General features: G+C 44.7%; 1 protein-coding gene across 8 annotated transcripts in view; it reads left to right on the top strand.

Moving 5' to 3' along the window:
- KCNMA1 (potassium calcium-activated channel subfamily M alpha 1) overlaps positions 1-16,418 on the top strand; it is a 701,659-nt gene that overhangs the window by 616,191 nt on the left and 69,050 nt on the right. For all 8 annotated transcript variants that reach the window (XM_063102675.1, XM_063102667.1, XM_063102668.1 and 5 more), the window contains one exon: positions 12,869-12,992. In XM_063102675.1, coding sequence (XP_062958745.1) covers positions 12,869-12,992 — 124 coding nt within the window. The remainder of the gene's footprint in view (positions 1-12,868; positions 12,993-16,418) is intronic.

Consider the following 16,418-nt stretch of genomic DNA (forward strand, 5'->3'; position numbering starts at 1 on the left):
TTACCTTCCTTTTATCCTGTCGATTGAAATCAAATTTCTGTTCATTGATTTTGATGGATTAAAAAAAGACTAATAATCCGTGGACTTGCCAAAGCAAAGTTCAAAAGTAATCCGGTTCTGCTCAGGCTAAAAGCAATATTAATTATGAAGTTCAGTGTGCGTGCGTGTGCCCACTTCTTTCTTCCTCTCCTTTCCTTCGTCCCTTCCCTCCCTTCCTCCTTTCCTTCTCTCTCGACTACATCTTCCCCTAGAAAGCAGCAGGTGGACGCAACAGAGTTCTGCAGGTCCCGTTTCTCGGCCTATTCATCCTTCATCTCCCCTTTTTGTCTTTGACTCATCAGCCAACCCCAGCATTTATTTCCTTTATCACCCCAACTCTCTAACAACTCAGTGGAATAGGAGAGATTTCACGTTTTTGCACTGCTCATTCTAAACGGTTATGGCTGGGGAAACACCCACCATCTTGACGTTACCTTCCTCTTTTCATGGCCATTGGCCACTCTTCTCCCTTTGGTGATTGACACACAGTAATGGTGATTTCCGCCCCCCACTTCTCAGTCACAATCGCATCAGCCTGACCCTCCGCATCCACCCTCCTGGGACATAAGTGAGGGCAGTCCGTCATGTGGTCGAGGACGCAGGTCCTCAGTGGAGACTTGCCCAGTCCTACCTCCTTTTCCATTATGACCGTCTATTCCTGTTAAGTGTTTCCTTAAAAGTTCCCTCCCTCCGCTTCACTCAGCCTTGCTGGGGTGTTGCTGATTTACATGCTTGTTTCCACTTTATGAGGAGAATAAACGCGCCAACTGCCAAGCTTCTCATTTTTATGGTGCCAGTTGTCATGCGAGCGTTCATTTCCTACTTACTCACCTTCAGGTAATCGCCTTATCTAATGCTAAGAGTTTTATCCATTTAAAGTAGAGAAAAGCCCAGGCGCTTTCCTTTGCCTAAATTTAGAGAAGCAGATAAATAAATAAAGAGAAGTCTGAAAAATCTGAAACCTTTGGAGCCAAATTCCCTGTCCCTGTTTGCTATGTAAAGTATGGCTCATTTCTTTGATCTTAAGTAATAATAATTCTGAGGAGTTATACTGTTTTCATATGCTTCAAAGCTGTGTCAAAGTTTTGCTGCTTAAGGGTACTTCTTTATTCTGTTGGCTCTTGGGTACCAAGATGACAGGTCTTCTGTACGAGGTGGAGGCTTTTTTAAGTCGTAGCCTTCAGCAAAACATCAAATTACCAAATCCAGGGTAACATACTTCTACACAAATGCCTTTCCTGTAGATATATTATACCATATATATTAAATACTTTAGTGTTACACGCTACATTTTATGTGCAATAGAAAGTGATGGTTTGAGGTAGCCTTGGGGGGACTTTTTTTCCACAAGCAGAAAAAGCTAGTGTATACTGTATCAAGTATGGTTTTTACAGGACTTTCTGCCCGAAGGCCTTTGTAAATAAGTAATGATCAACAGATTGGCTGTGGGTTTTTGAAAAGCATGCCTATGTCAGTTTGCATGATGGGGGAGAATTTTCAAAGTGGATCTTGCTTTCATTGCCTGCCGGAGAGGGGCTGAGGGGAGCAGGCATCCTGGGCCGGAGCTGTCTGCTCCATGGCACATCAGAATTCTAAGTGGGGGTCAGCCGGGGAGCCAGAACTTGCCAAGCTACAGAACTCGGGCTTCTCGTGCTGGTGCCTTTGGGCTGCTGCTACAGCCACAGCTCCTGTCACCGGGGTGCTTTACCCCACCAGCCCACAGCAGTCTCCGTGGCAGCTCAGCTGGTTTGGGCCATCCCGTGACAAGTCTTAGACATTCCTCCTTCACCAAGACTTCCCTTGTCCCAGGTATGCTACATTCTCCATCTGATGTTGGAGCAAAGACGGGGCCCCCTCTCAGCCCTCTCTCCCTTTTCCTTCACTTCCAGCTTCTGAATGAAAGACCCATTTGGTTTGCATCCGAATATCCGGTGCTGGTGATGAGTTTGCCAGTGCATATTTAGCTCAACCACTCTTGTTCATTGGCAGAAATCAGAGGGGCTCACACAGCTCCTGTGGCTTCTCCAATTCTCTCCACCTCTTCAAACACCCCCTTTCTACCCCTACAGGAGATAGGACTCCCAGGTCCTATTCCTTAAAACCTGAAAAATCCATAAAGAAAGCTAATGACTTATTTGAAGTGGGTTTTTCAGCATGAGTTTGTGGCTTGCTGTCGGAGCAGAATCAATCATTCTGAATGTGGGCAGGTTTTAGTGGCCTATGGGCAGTGATAGGAAAAGCTCCAAGAGAAACCGGAGAGTCCAGAATGGGCTAGGGTGGGCTTAATTTATCACTGCGGCTTCCGCACATAAAACAGGCTCCTGTCTAGGGGTTCCTTCCAAATCACCTGCCAGCAGGAGATGCTCCAGGAACTCTGCACTAATGGTCTTTGTCTCCCTTTGTTCTGGTATCAGGCTTACGGTGGTGTGTAAGTGTCACTTAGCTCTCCGCACAATCATTAGGTGAAAAGCCTCATTTTGTGTGTCTGGATCCTGAGGTCGTGTGTTTTTTAGTCACTCTGACAGAAAACAACCCTTATCACCAGACCAAGCCAAATGTAGAGTGTCTGTGCTCCAGGCAGGGGACACCTGTGTGATGACGGATTCCACCGAGGAGCCATGAGCCATGGCGGTTCCCACGTCCCTTACTCCATCTGCCTGTTATTTCCCTTCCTTGGTCTCTGAACATGGAATTATTTAAGCAGCGCATCCTAGTTTTCCACTAAAATCGCCAAGCACCGTTGCCCAGTTCTTCCTACTTAGTGGGTTTGTGCCTTGTAGCAATAGCCGTGTCTGCCTTCAGTTGTAAAGCCCTGGAGGACACGAACTTTGTCTCTAAATAGATAAGTCAAGGGTTCTTAATTTGGGGGACTCACAGACCCCATTGAGCATTCAATGAAAGTTCTCTAGAAAGTCTGTCTAGAAAAAAAAGTACGGCGGATACCATGTTGACTCCAGTTCAAGCAGTTTCATGGATTCCTGAAATCCCCATTCAGGGATCCTCGATTATAATCACATTCAGTTCATTCCACAGCCCCCTTTAAGTAGTTGCATTCACAAGTGCTTTTTAGATGATGAGGATATTTCTCCATTGGGTGGGCGGTAGAGAGTAACTGCCTGGGCTCTCACACTGGGTCCTCACGTGGTACCCCAAAAGGCTGTGCACTCCAGCTGCCTGCTTCTGTTCCTTTTCTCAGATTAATTCCCATCCAGCAAATGTTTAGTGAGAGCCTACTGTGTGCTCAGGTCACAGTAAAGGGCTTGGTGTGGCTAGAACAAGGGGTCCTTGGAATGGCATAAATGGAGTTGAATATGTAAGGGTATTCTGATGCCCCATCATGGAGGCTTTTGCCTGTCGTAGGCATTGGGGAACCCTTACAGGTTTTTGAGGAGGTGGTACCATAACTTGTGTTTTGGGGGGATCGTTAGTGGCAGTAAAAGGAACGTTTTGAAACCCTCTGTCAGGACCTTTCTGAGACATATATTACATAAACACAGAAGTGTGACGGAGAGGTCAGCACCCATCCCCAGCCTCTGTCAAAGTCCTTTAGGTGTCAAAACATTCAGGGTTTGCTGTAAAATAGAGGACCAGGGCTGGGCTAGACAGTTTTCCCAAGAAGGATCCACAGCGCTCCTGACATCAGTCCTGAGATGAGGGTAGCATAGACTGTGAGGATTGATGTAGGATGTATCAGGCAGACAATTTACACAGATAGCCCCGGCCAGGCCAGCAGGGATAACTGAAAACACCTCAAACAGAGAAATTAAACACTTTGAGGAGAGTTTCGTGTCATGAACCCCAGGAATTATTAGACATTAATTTCCTGAATAGAAGGGGATATATAATTTGAGGAAAACATTATCCTCTTGGGCATCAACTAATCATTAAGTGAAATAAACTCACCTGCTTGTTAAATCTCATTTTCTCTCTTTTGACTCATACCTTTCATGGGGTCTCTTTGTTAGGACTTCCCACATCAGAGCCTGGCAGTGTGAGAGGTTCTAGTAATAGAAAATGGCAAAATGGCCTGAGCCAAGTGAGAGTTGGGGGCAGAATGCCACCCACACAATTCCTTCCACTGGGCAGAGAGAGGAAGAAAGGCAGGGACAGCTTAGCTGAGTAAATTCCCCTCTTAATGCATAAACTAATAGCATATGGCAGGCCCCCACGGGACTAAAGAAGAAGGAAATAGTGGGTGTCATAATACCAAAGCTTGGGTGGACTTGACACAGGTCCCTGGACAAGTTCATGCTCAGCAGAGGGTCATTATCCTGTCTTCTTGTTTTAAGAACATCTTGGACAATCTCCTCTAGGACTGCAGAACATGTCATTTCTCCTGGGCTGTCTTCCAAACATAAAGGCAGTAATTTCCTTTTTCCTTGGAGAATGGTGGCTGCCTAACAAGAGATGATGTATTAGGTGCAGCAGGAAACAAAAATGCAAGTAGATAGACACAGACAAGCTGAAAAGAGCCCTAGTTTTGCCAGAGTGGCTGGAGACTGGCCTGCAAGTTTTGTCAAGGAGGCTCCAGGGGTGGCCATCTGGTGGGAGATGGGGGCCGGGTGGCATGCAGCAGTGTCTCAGGCCAATTGATCATTATTAGGAGAATGTGGAAGTGGTGTTGAAGGATGAGTTAAGGCAGGAGCCAGAATTCAAAAGCTGGGATCCTTGGAAAGTAGCAGGAAATAGGATTCACCCAAAAGTAAATGGCACCCAAGAATGAGGTGGCTCCAGCTGGAATCATTTATGGTGTTGAACACCCAAATACGAGCCCTTTTGAGGAGACCACCTGAGACCTTCTCAAGTGTCCTGTGTCTCATGAAGGCCAAAACCCGCCTGTGTGGCCCGATGCTTCTGCACATTGTACTCCCACACTTACTGACTAGATGCCACGTTCTTTTCTGTGGAGTATAAGAAGAGATGGGGGAAAGGAGGGTTGAATGCTGAATTATGATTACAAGTGCTGCACTTTGCAAGAACTAATATTTAATTTGCTTATTTGCTGATTGGCTCATGGAAATAGAGGTCAGCAGGAGTCATTAGTGTGACATCCGGGTTAAGAATCCCCATCAAGTGTTGACAAAAGAGAGTCACAAGAGTCAGGACAGGCAACCAGGATGTGAGACACCTCTTTAAATTTTGTACCCCTAGTCCTGGCCTTGCTGTATAGAATCAGAGCCTTCTAGTGTCTGTGTTGCTGACACTTGCTAACTTTGGCAGGATTCGCTCAAGCCATTAGATGTGTTATCTGCATCTTCACAATGGTGGCAAAACCTTATCAGGGTCGTTCTCAAACGTTAGCACACTTCAGATTCACCTGGAGAGCTTTGCTACAACATAGCCTGCTGGGCCACACCCAGGGTGTCCTTCAGCAGGTCCCAGCTTCAGAATTTGCATTTCTGTCAAACTCCTGAGGGATGCTGACGTGGCTGGTCTGGAGCCACCCTTTGAGAAGCACCATTTATAAAAATGAGAGCAGCGTGTCAAGCTTGACGTGATGGTGACCCACGACCCAGAAATGTTCAGACTTGGTACTGGAGTGCTAAATAGTTGCTTGATTAAGGACATCTGTCTTGATCACTGTCAGGATCACACATGAGTCCTCCCTGCTGATTAGTTACAGCAGCTGGCTCCAGCAAACTCCAGCAAACTCCAGGCAGCCTTGACTGGCTAGAGACATATTTTAGAGTTTCCCTTCACATCACAATGCCCTTTTTTATGGTGAATACTCCACATCCTAATTCAAATACAGTCCCTGTAAGTGAAAAACAGTTCAAGAGTCCAAAACAAATTGTCACAGGATATCAAAGGGGAATGGGCTCCTTGTGGGCACATTTTCTGGTCTTCATAAAAGGTCTGGTGAATCTCTGTTGACTGACTCAAGAGTGTTCAGAGACTAGAGATCATGTATTGGCTCCTTTTGTTAGGTTGGTTGCTTATCGAGCAACTCCTGTGTCCTCCAGTGGAATCTGGAAATAAAATGAGTAAAATAGGAGATCCCTGCCCTAAAGAAGCTAATGGATGAGACAGACATGCAAACTATTGGCTCTGAAGGATCATCCCACATTTCTGTAGGAGCTTCTAGGAAAGGAAAAAAACTTGTGTCTCTGGGGTTGTCTGGGACTGCGACTTCATGAAGAACATTTGGGCTGAACTGCCAGGCCTGAGAAATGGTCCCAGTATCCCCCATAGGGCCTGATGTAGTAGATGCTACATAAAATCACTCTTTGCCCTTGGAGGAAAGGCCTGCAGAGGATGAGAAATTCACTTACATTTTATCAAGCTCCCATTTCCCAGGGAGACCACTGCAGGGTTGCCCTTAATCGGGATGGGATGCTGTAATGACCAGAAAGCCATGTGGTGTGATAAGACAGGAGGTCCTAAAATCAAGCAGAGCAAAGGAGGCAATTTTCAAGCCATTCTGCAACTTTCCTTTTTCATAACTTTTATGTTTATTTCTTTGGTTACTTATACTTTAATGTAAATTTTTGAAGTCCAGCGTTGAGCCCAGTGCCACAGAACACACTGGGATTTGCGGGATTTGCTGTACTTGCCTGTAAGGGGAACTGTGCTCTTTAAAATATAATAGCGGCTTCCTCACAGCAGATTTGCTAGAAAAGGGGTTTGTGGTTTTGCTTTAGGCTGTTGTCTTCAAGGCAAGCTTTTTGTGTTTCTGCTGTAGCAGGGCATTTAGTTCACTTCCTGAGATTAATTGATGGCAAGTGGCATTCCTTGCTCCACAAACTCTCAAAACAAAAGTCTTTCATTCTTTCTTCGAAGTCAGGCATGCTTAATTTCTAGCTGTGGACGTTGGAGGTATGAGCTGAGACGGAAGGAGCATACATATGAAAAATTTAATTCACTGGGGCTTCTCTGTTGTTATAAAAAGGTGGGTATTCCTAAAGTGAGCTTTCAGATATTTGGGACATGACAAAAACTTGCCAATCCATAATTGATCATTGAGCCTTTCCCTAGAGTATCGTCCTGACAAGGGCTCACGGAGTAATTTCCTACTGATTATTCACACAAGCTGTGCATTTCGTAAATGCCCACTCTGCTGGTTTCCCTGTCTCAGCAGCGCAGGGCACTGTGGCTGGGTGCACTACAGTGGAAAATGACCAAGATGCAGCCACTCTCTACAAGTTGGGGGATACAGGGTGGGGGCCCAGCAGCACTGGCTTGCAGTCAAGCAGATCTTTTCATTAAAGTCTTGCCTCTCCTCTCATATGCTGTGCCACCTGACCCAAGTTACTTACCCACTCTCTTTCCCATCTATACACACTGTTGATAATAACAGAAATTACCTGCAAGTGTTATTATGATGAGCAAATTATAAAATGCAGGTAAAAGTTTTAGCACAGCAATATCTGTAAGGGTTCAATCCATGGTAGCTATTCCTTGTAGCAGCAACAATAGCAGCAGCAGCAGCAGCAGCAGCAGCAGCAGCAGCAGCAGCAGTAGTAAAAGTAGTAATAGTAACCCTATATCTTTATTATTGAACTTCTCTGCCATTCCTGCCTCCTTTCACCATAATCAGAGCTACAAATATATGAGTGGGTCCTAAGCAAAGTATAACAAATGATAATAATAGTAGTTAATACTTATTGAGGACATGCTCTTTGTCAGATCCTATGCACAGGGTGTGACATCTCCTTACTCGTGCAATCCTCAATTTGAATCCATTGAATAATGATGATGGTTAATCCTCCCATTTTACAGATGAAGAAACTGAGGCAAAGTGAACCAAGACTTGAAAGGCAGGCATTTTGGCTCCAGAGCCAGAGCACTTAACCGCCATGATATATTGTCACTAAGGAAATGGTGGTTTTCTGCCCTCAGTGGTATCAACCCCCAAAGACCCCCTTTGGAGACTGACTCTTACTTTGACCGACCATATTTACTGGCTGGTATGAAGGCTTTCTCTTTGATTTAGGTTGGGCAGTCATCTGTATTCATCCTGAAATTCAGGTGTAAGTTGAGGACCAGGGAGAAGGTACCTCTCTGGCAGAGCAGATCTAATTGTGCAAGTGTGTTGGTGGGAGGGAGGGGGTGGGGCAAAACGGGGAGGAGATGGACACTGGCACAAACTCTTTGAAGAAGATATTGTGTATTACTGGTATATTTCCATGTGTTCTTAAAATAGCGGCAGGATGCTTTTTTTTTTCCCTTAAATGAACAGTAAGCCCTAAGGTTCAGGAAGGGAAGCCCAGCCATCAGGGAGGGCATATCTGATACATTGTGTCTGTTTTGCTTCAAGATGGACTGCTGTATTAATTTGCTCATAATGCCATACCAAAGTAGCCCCGGTGTCTTCACAGAAGTTGGTTTTCTCACAGTTCTGGAGGTTGGAAGTCCAAGATCGAGGTCTCAGCAGCATTGGTTTCTTCTAAGGGCTGTGAGGGAGGGGTCTGCTCCAGGCCTCTCTCCTGGGCTTGCAGGTCTTTGTCTTCTCCCTGTGTCTTCACATCCTCTTCTCTCTCTACCTGGTCTGTGTCCAAGTTTTCTATTTTAATAAGGACACCAGATATGTTGGATTAGGGCCCACCCAGTGACCTCATTTTAATCTAATTACCACTTTAAAGACCATATCTTAAACTATGGTCACATTCTGAGGGACTGGGAGTTAGGACTTCAACATACAAATTTGGGGGATACACAGTGCAGCCCGTAACAATGATACAACAGTACAGGCACGTCACAGAGTTTCTAGTACCCTAAAATAATGAACGTACACTGGCTAAGTTGTAAGTGACAAATGAGCCTTGAATTAATTATGCTACATTTTATGGGAACTGGGGATTACTTTGTGAGTTGAAGAAATATGTAAAGTCAGCCCAATGTCTAATATTGGTCCTCGGTTCCAACGACGTGGCCTTTGAGGAGTGTGCGAGTCTTTGAAAGTGGCTCCCTGTCATCGTATAAACGGAAGGTGTTGGCATGCGTCGCTCGGGGAGGTTTCCAATGATCCTCCTCTGCTCGTACAACAAGCTGCCTGATTCCTCGGGGCCTCCCTGGCCCACAGTGGTGTTGGTTGGTGTGCTCAATGGCAGGTGCTTAGACTTTCTTCTGGTAATATGAACTGCAGAAACCTCTATTTAGAAGCAGAAGTAGGTGTGGACACCTGACTCTTCACTCTCCACCTATGCCAATGATCTATCTGCAGCATAAGTCAACCTAAGCCACTTGAAATTACTACGGTAGCCGCCATGCTAAAGAAATACATTCTGTCTGGCCCAAAGTATTTACAGACTCTCTTGTTGCTGGAATGATACACATTCCAGGCTTCCTCCCAGTGAATGTGGAACAGCGCTGGCCCTTAATGGAACTGCTCAGGAATCAGTCTTTAGAGCTTCTTATCTCTCATCTTTGCTGCAACAACCTTACTTTACCTACTCAGTGTCCTCTGGCCTTCTGATGCCCAAAGTGGCCCGGTCCTTCCAAAATCCTTCTAGCTACTTCTCTCCCCAATGAGAGCACTCTGCTTCAAACATTAAAGATGATCTAGGCTCACCCACCACTTCTAATTAAGTTTCTTCTATGTCCCTAGCTCTTCTGGAATGTCTCAAATGATAGGAAATCCACTGTCAGGGAAACAACTCATTTCATTTTTGAAAAAGCTCCAATTTTTATAACAATCTTCTTCTTTTTGAAGCATGACTTTTGCTCTGTCTAAATCTCACACATCATTCCTAGTTTTCTCTCAATCTGTTATACTTGATCACTTGAATCCATCTTTGGCTTGACTGCCATTGCACATCTGAAGACAGCTGGTATACCTGGCCTGAACTTCTATACATCAGGTTAGGCAAAAGTATACCTGACATCTGCAACCATAATTTTGGGTGCCATTCTTAGGCCCTTCACATTTGGGTCTTAATGCTCTGAGTGGATCCTGAAGGCTACTAGAGGATAAACACTAAAATGTGCTGAGTTTCTTCCTCGCCTTTCATGGCTCAGATCAAATGCTCCTTCTCTGCAAAGCCTTCCTTGATGCTACTCAAATACCAGGCAATGAACAGCTTCTCTCCTGGTGTTTTCACACTACCTCGTACTTTACTTTGCTATCACACTCACCACAGTGCATCATAACTATTGATTTACATTTTTTTCTCTCCTGCTGTCTTGTGAACCTCTCTTTGATTAGGGACTCTGTCTTAATTTTACTGTATCCTCCATTCCTGGCTCAGAGTAGAGGATTTATGTTTATTGGTTGCTTTGCTGATGCAAGAAACCAAAGTTAGAATTCCAGATACCATGGCTAGTCAGAAAAGGAAATATCTTTGTTCAGGGAGATTTTTGATGTTTTTCAGATCAGACCCTTTGGGGGAAATGCTGGATGATTTATATTTAAATTATCCAGCCAGGCTGAGAGATTTGTGGGGAGTGCAGAGTGTAGCATGGCATACCTCTGAGACTTCCTGGATCCTTCTTGATGCTCCAGCTCAAATCATGGCTCGTAGCCCTCGTGTCAAATTATACCCAGTTTCTCCAAAAGCCCACCCCAGTTAATGACACTCAACATTAGCTTTATTTTTTCTTTTCCTTGAGGGAAGATTGATCATCAGTCTTGCTTATTTACTTTTCTAAGAAGAGGGTTGCAGGCCACTGTTACCAAGGAATGATTCCTTCCCAGGAAGAACCAAACGTATCAGACCAAAACATATCTCCTCTCTCCTAAGGCACACCTTTTCTAAAAAGACGTTTTTTTTTTTTTTTCTTTGCCAGCTTACTGTATACTTTGCTTGCTTGCTAATAGTATGCGAACATAGTCCTGGGCATCTTTTAAATCCTGAGTGCACCGGGAGCAGGTGTTATACCTTCTCTCCAACCAATAAACGGGACAAGAGAATTTGAGCCTGGCTCTGTATCTTCAGGGCAAGTTTATTAAGACTCTCTTGTGACTGAAATATGTTCTTCAAGGGCTGGGAAGAGTTCATTTTGTTCATTTTCTCAAACCTCTTTTCTATGGTGGCTTCTGTTTATTTGCCTGTCCCAGATAACACATATCTATGGAACTGTTAAAGATTCGTCAAGGATGGGAAAGAAAAGAAAAAAAGAAACTTTAAAGTTTGCTCTCACCCCAATCCATGAGCAGTTCTTATCAGCGACTATCTTTCTATTTTAATAGTTTTGACCAAGTTCAGTATTTGAAAGGTGACCTGGTAGTTTACGACACCTCAGGATCTCCCAACAACCCAGCCACGGAGATGCTGCTCTGAGCTGAATTGCTCTTCTCCTTTTAAGATCAGATAAGACAGTTTCTATAGTAAACTTGCATGTTCATGGAAGATAACTTTGCAGAATTGCCTCATAAGGTGTAGCCTAAAAGCAAATTCTCAGGATTAAGTAAATGCAGTGAGAGTTTTCCCGTCTTATATGGGAATGGGGTGAGTGTAGGGAGGGTCATGGTAGATAGCCTGGAGCTTAATTCTAGGTCTGTGGACCATATGAGAGAGATTACTGTCCCACTCCCTGTGTTTTGGACATAGAAACGGGGAACATCAGAGAAATTTGAGGGACAAATGCTAAAAACTAAATAAAGGTCACCCTTTGATGCATGAAATAGGTAATTTAAAAGGCAAAATCATTTTACAATACATTTTTGGTATTTGAACCTATTTATATTTTCCATCTTAAGTTCACATTACTATCCAAGGAAGACAGCTTCATTGCAAGGATAGCTAAGTACACCTGGGACAGTGTCCTAATTATATGTGGTCAATTTTGGAAAAACCAACAGTGACCTCCCCCAAAACTGAGGGGCTGAATCACTATCAGAGATAGAATGGACAATGACTATGAACCAAGATGCACGAGCTTATTTTTTGTGCTGTAAGCTTGTCAGACTTGCCTGATTCTATTGTAATTCTTAAAGTTGTCAGTGAGGCTCTGCCGACCCACTGGACGGGAGTCCTCTATAGAAGCATCTTCTGTTTCCACATATATGCAAGGCATGAGAGGGTGAATGTAGCCCTGAGAATTCAAGACAAGTTTATTAAGATGCATCTGAGCTTGAGGCTCTCATCCGAGGAATCCTGCCATTGGGAGTCAAACGTGGGGCTGGGGGCCCATCCCTGGATGGTTAGTGCAGATTCAGTTGTTAAGGCAAGGAGAGAGGGTGTTGTTTAGTATTGAAATCATGTATTCCAGATGTGGGCATTTGGTAGTCAATCTGCTCTGAAGTGACATACTGCTGAATCTTTAAAGGGCTTCAGCCGGGAAGAGCAAAATCTGATTGGGCAAATTGCTAAAATATTTAAAGTGCAGCCTGTTAAAGCTTTTACTGCGAAGAGCATCACGTCAGAAGTTGTAGTCAGGAAGAGGGAGTAATTGGCTTTCCATCCTCATGCCAGTCAGTCAGCATGAGGCTCTATTCCTATTCCTTCCTCTTCATTGCCAATGCTAATAGCAACCTGTGTGTGTGTGTGTGTGTGTGTGTGTGCGCGCGCGCGCGCGTGTGCGTGCATGCGTGCACCACACACGCATGCGCTGGAGAGATCGAATAGCTGGTAAAGTGAGAGGAAGAGGTGTAGTGATGGCCATTAAAAGGGAGGCTGAATCCAAAAAACTGTATGAAAACCATTTAGGAAAAGAGGAGCAGGAGAAAGGCAGAATTATTATGCGACAAAGGTCAGCTGCTCTTCCAGCTAGGTGGCGGTGGTTTGGGGCAGTTGTCCATCAAAGGATGGATTCTGCGAGCAAAAGAATGGCCTCCAGTGACAATGACTTCCTCTGCAGCTTTCATCCTCTGAGATGGAACTCAGGGGGCACTTTCCATTTATAATTTATCACATTTTTCACTTAGGTTTTCCTGTCCTTTTCTCCCCAGGCACGACCCCTTGTTAATTCCTGGCAATGATCAGATTGACAACATGGACTCCAACGTGAAGAAGTATGACTCCACTGGGATGTTTCACTGGTGCGCACCCAAGGAGATAGAGAAAGTCATCCTGGTAAGTGAGGGACCGAGGAACTGATGTCGTCCACTCTGGCTCAAACTACATTTGCTGGGAATGAGGTTTTCCTAACTGGATAGTGGGATGATACAGTCCCCTGGTCCTAATTACTTTTGATGATTAGAATTCTGAATATAGATTGAAGCAGCAAGAACTCTGATTAGAACATGAGCCAAGAATTTTCTATCTTTGAATTCTGACTGGCTCATTACAATAGTGAACAACCACGTGTGCTGTGTGAAAGGCATCACGGGAGGCCGGATGTGCCTGATTCCTGTGGACGTAGCTCTGCGGCCAGCGCCTGCCTGTGCTTTTCAGTAGCCACATGGCTTTCTCTCAACTCTTTGCACTTCAGTTCTCTTATCTGTGAGAAGATGAGATGAAAATGAGCATAACTCATAGGGTTGTTGTGAAGATGTAAACTCAACATATGCCTCAATAGAAGTGCATGTTATTATCCTTATTACTAATGCCATGAAGAAATCTGAATGCTGCGTGTATTATTATCTGTATATAATATGTTTGCATCCTTTCAGATAACGGTATTGTGCCTTTGTGATTCTTCCTTGCACACAGTGCATTTGCCCAGGATGACAGTGACGAAGCCTGGGGAGGCTGGGGCTCTGAGCTCTGTTTCATGGATGGCCTGTGAACCTCTCTGGAGCAGCAGTGGGCTTCTCCCAGTCTGTCCCAGGAATGCCAGCATCAATAACAATCCATTCTCCTCTCTGCACTTGTCTGATTAACAGCTTTAGGTTTTAATGCGTACGTCAGCTTTGTTATAGTTTGTTGTCTTGCTAATCCATGAAAAATGGATTAATAATCAGGAAAGTCAAGAGGAAGGGTTCTTCCTCTCTTGCGCCTCTAATTCCAGATTGCTGTAGGGCTATTCCTTTCTGTCTGCCAGGAGAATCCTATCATTCCTGATGTCAGGACCACCGTTCCTAAACAAGGATTGTTCCAGGTCCTCAGAGCGGCTTTGTGCTTTAATACACTAGATTTTCCCCTGTGTTTTGTCTATGTGTGTGTTTTCTTGATTTAAATATAGACAAGCATGAATGGCCAACACAGCATCATGCTAAAGGCTGTCTCAAAAGTTGAAAGATATAGGCAAAAGCACAGAAAGCCAGAATTCTCAACAAACAGCCATTGTCCAACTTAACAAGAGTGCAAATGGTTCTAACCATGAAGCTGCTGCATGTATCTATGTTCTGACGTTGTTGTACCCACAACACTTTTGCTCTGGTGGTCTAAACTCAGCCTGGTGTTACCACCTGTGGTAGGTCATAGGCTGGGTGTCCTATCCGAGATCCATGGTTTTGATAGCTTGCCTAGGTATTCCTGAAGAGTGCATGCCAGCTGACATCCCATCAACATCTCCTACCAGCATGAAAAAGTTTAGGGAGGTGAGTTACTACTTCTCTCATCTGAAAAATAATATCATTTAACAAAACATTCATAACAGGCCTACTACGTACTACACACCATTCTTGTTGCTGCAGGTGCATCCCCTGACAATGACTGCTCTCCTAGAGCTTGGGTTCTAGAGGGGGCAAAAAGATCTCCAGGTAAACAGATGAGTACATAATAACATTTCAGATATTGATAAAGTGCTATGGAAAAATTAAAGCATTGCTGTGGGCTAAAAAGGGACTGTGAGATGCTCTTTGGCCACTGTGATCCAAGAAGCCCTCTCTAAAGTGACATTGGAGAAGAGAGGAGGATAGGAAGATGCTTTGGGGTTGGGTGTACCCACTAGGCATACATACTAACTGCTTTGGTGATTAGAATATTTAAGAGATGGTCCCAATCTCATGAAAATCACCATGTAAATAGAGAGAAGATATAAAATGTACCCATGAAATAATATATTCATTTGTTTTTGGTGGCTGACCAGTACAGGGATCAGACCTTGGACCTTGGTGTTATCCACACCATGCTCTAACCCACTGAGCTAACTGGACAGCCTGAAGTGATATTTTTAATGCTAAGTGATGCAAGCACAAAGTCCTATCCAAATCTAGGGGAGAATGTCTAGTATGTGATTATGTGGTCAGGGTAGTCCCATCAGGTACAAAGAGGGTGTGCTTGGAAGAGATTTAAGGTCATTTAGGCTCAGCTTGGGTTGGGCCTTCAAGGATGCATAAGAAGCACAGGACGCATAGAGAAACACATGGGTGGTTTCTCTAGTGGGCCCTAAACCTGGCACAATTGGACTCTCCAGGGCTGAGGCTCAGAGCTTTACAAGGTTCTCCAGGTGATGTTGCTGTGGCTGGTTTGAGGTTTGGGTTTTGATCCCCCGATCTAAGCTCCTGGGGTCAGCATCTGTGCCTTGGCCTCTCTACTAACTGGTGACTTCCCCACCTCCCCCATTCTAGATTTCCAGCTTCTACCCCAGACTCAGTTTGCACTCCTCTGGCTTATTGAAGGGAGCTAGCCTCCTGAGTGACTTGGCCAATTAAAAATAATTAGGAGCCCTGTCACAGCACATTCCAGACTGCTTGACTCTCTGCTGGTGGTACCCAGGCACTCACACTTCCACGCGGCCCAGATATCTGAATCCAGGTCTTCTCCATGAAGCAGTGATATGTGATGTGAGCTCCCCAGTGGGTCCCCCTGGGTCACAATGAATAAGACATTTCTTACAGGCTGGGTCTCAGGTTTCCCTGTATTGTTGCAGAGGGAAACCAAAGATGGTGACAGCCCTTGCTTTATTCTAACGATCAGGGAGCGAAAGGTAGCTTCCTCCTCTCCTTGGGGGTCACTGTAATCACCCTGACATTGTCGTGAATTGCAATGTTGGCATTTAAACAATCGATACACTGGTCAGTTCTCAGGATTAAGTCAAGCAGAGTTTGATGTGTGCAGTGGACATTAGTATGCCTCTACCCAAGTGTGGTGAGCCACATGGGGTAACCCAGGCATGCCGTGGGTGGACGGGGAGGAAGGAAGGGAAGATGGGCTGCATTGGGCCATAAGGAGAGGCAGAGAAGGGCCCACAGCTGGCCTCCTTGTGTTGTCCTTTTCCTTAGCACAGCGGTGGCCAACCATCTGCATTTCCTGGAAAGCTGGGGTCCCCTTCTAAAAGGGGTGATAGTATTCTTTCATCTGTTTCCTTGGTAGATTAGGCCTGGAGTTGAGGGAAGACATTGGCCTGTTGCTCTTACTGATCTATCTCTAACCCTAACCCTAACCCCTAACCCTAACTCTAATTATTAAAAGGGGGTCTTTATTAAAATAAAGACCCCCTTGTATTAATTAAGCGTTAATCATTAATTAATAATTAAATGGGGGGTCTTTCTCTGAATGACTTATATAAGTTGGGCCCCTCCAGGAATGCTCTAGAAACCCCAAGGCAGCATTGGACAGGGGTCAGCATACCTCTTCTGTAAAATGTTGTATAAGGAATAATGCAGGTTTTGT

This window comes from Cynocephalus volans, chromosome 7, assembly GCF_027409185.1.
Source record: "Cynocephalus volans isolate mCynVol1 chromosome 7, mCynVol1.pri, whole genome shotgun sequence".
NCBI classification, from domain to species: domain Eukaryota; kingdom Metazoa; phylum Chordata; class Mammalia; order Dermoptera; family Cynocephalidae; genus Cynocephalus; species Cynocephalus volans.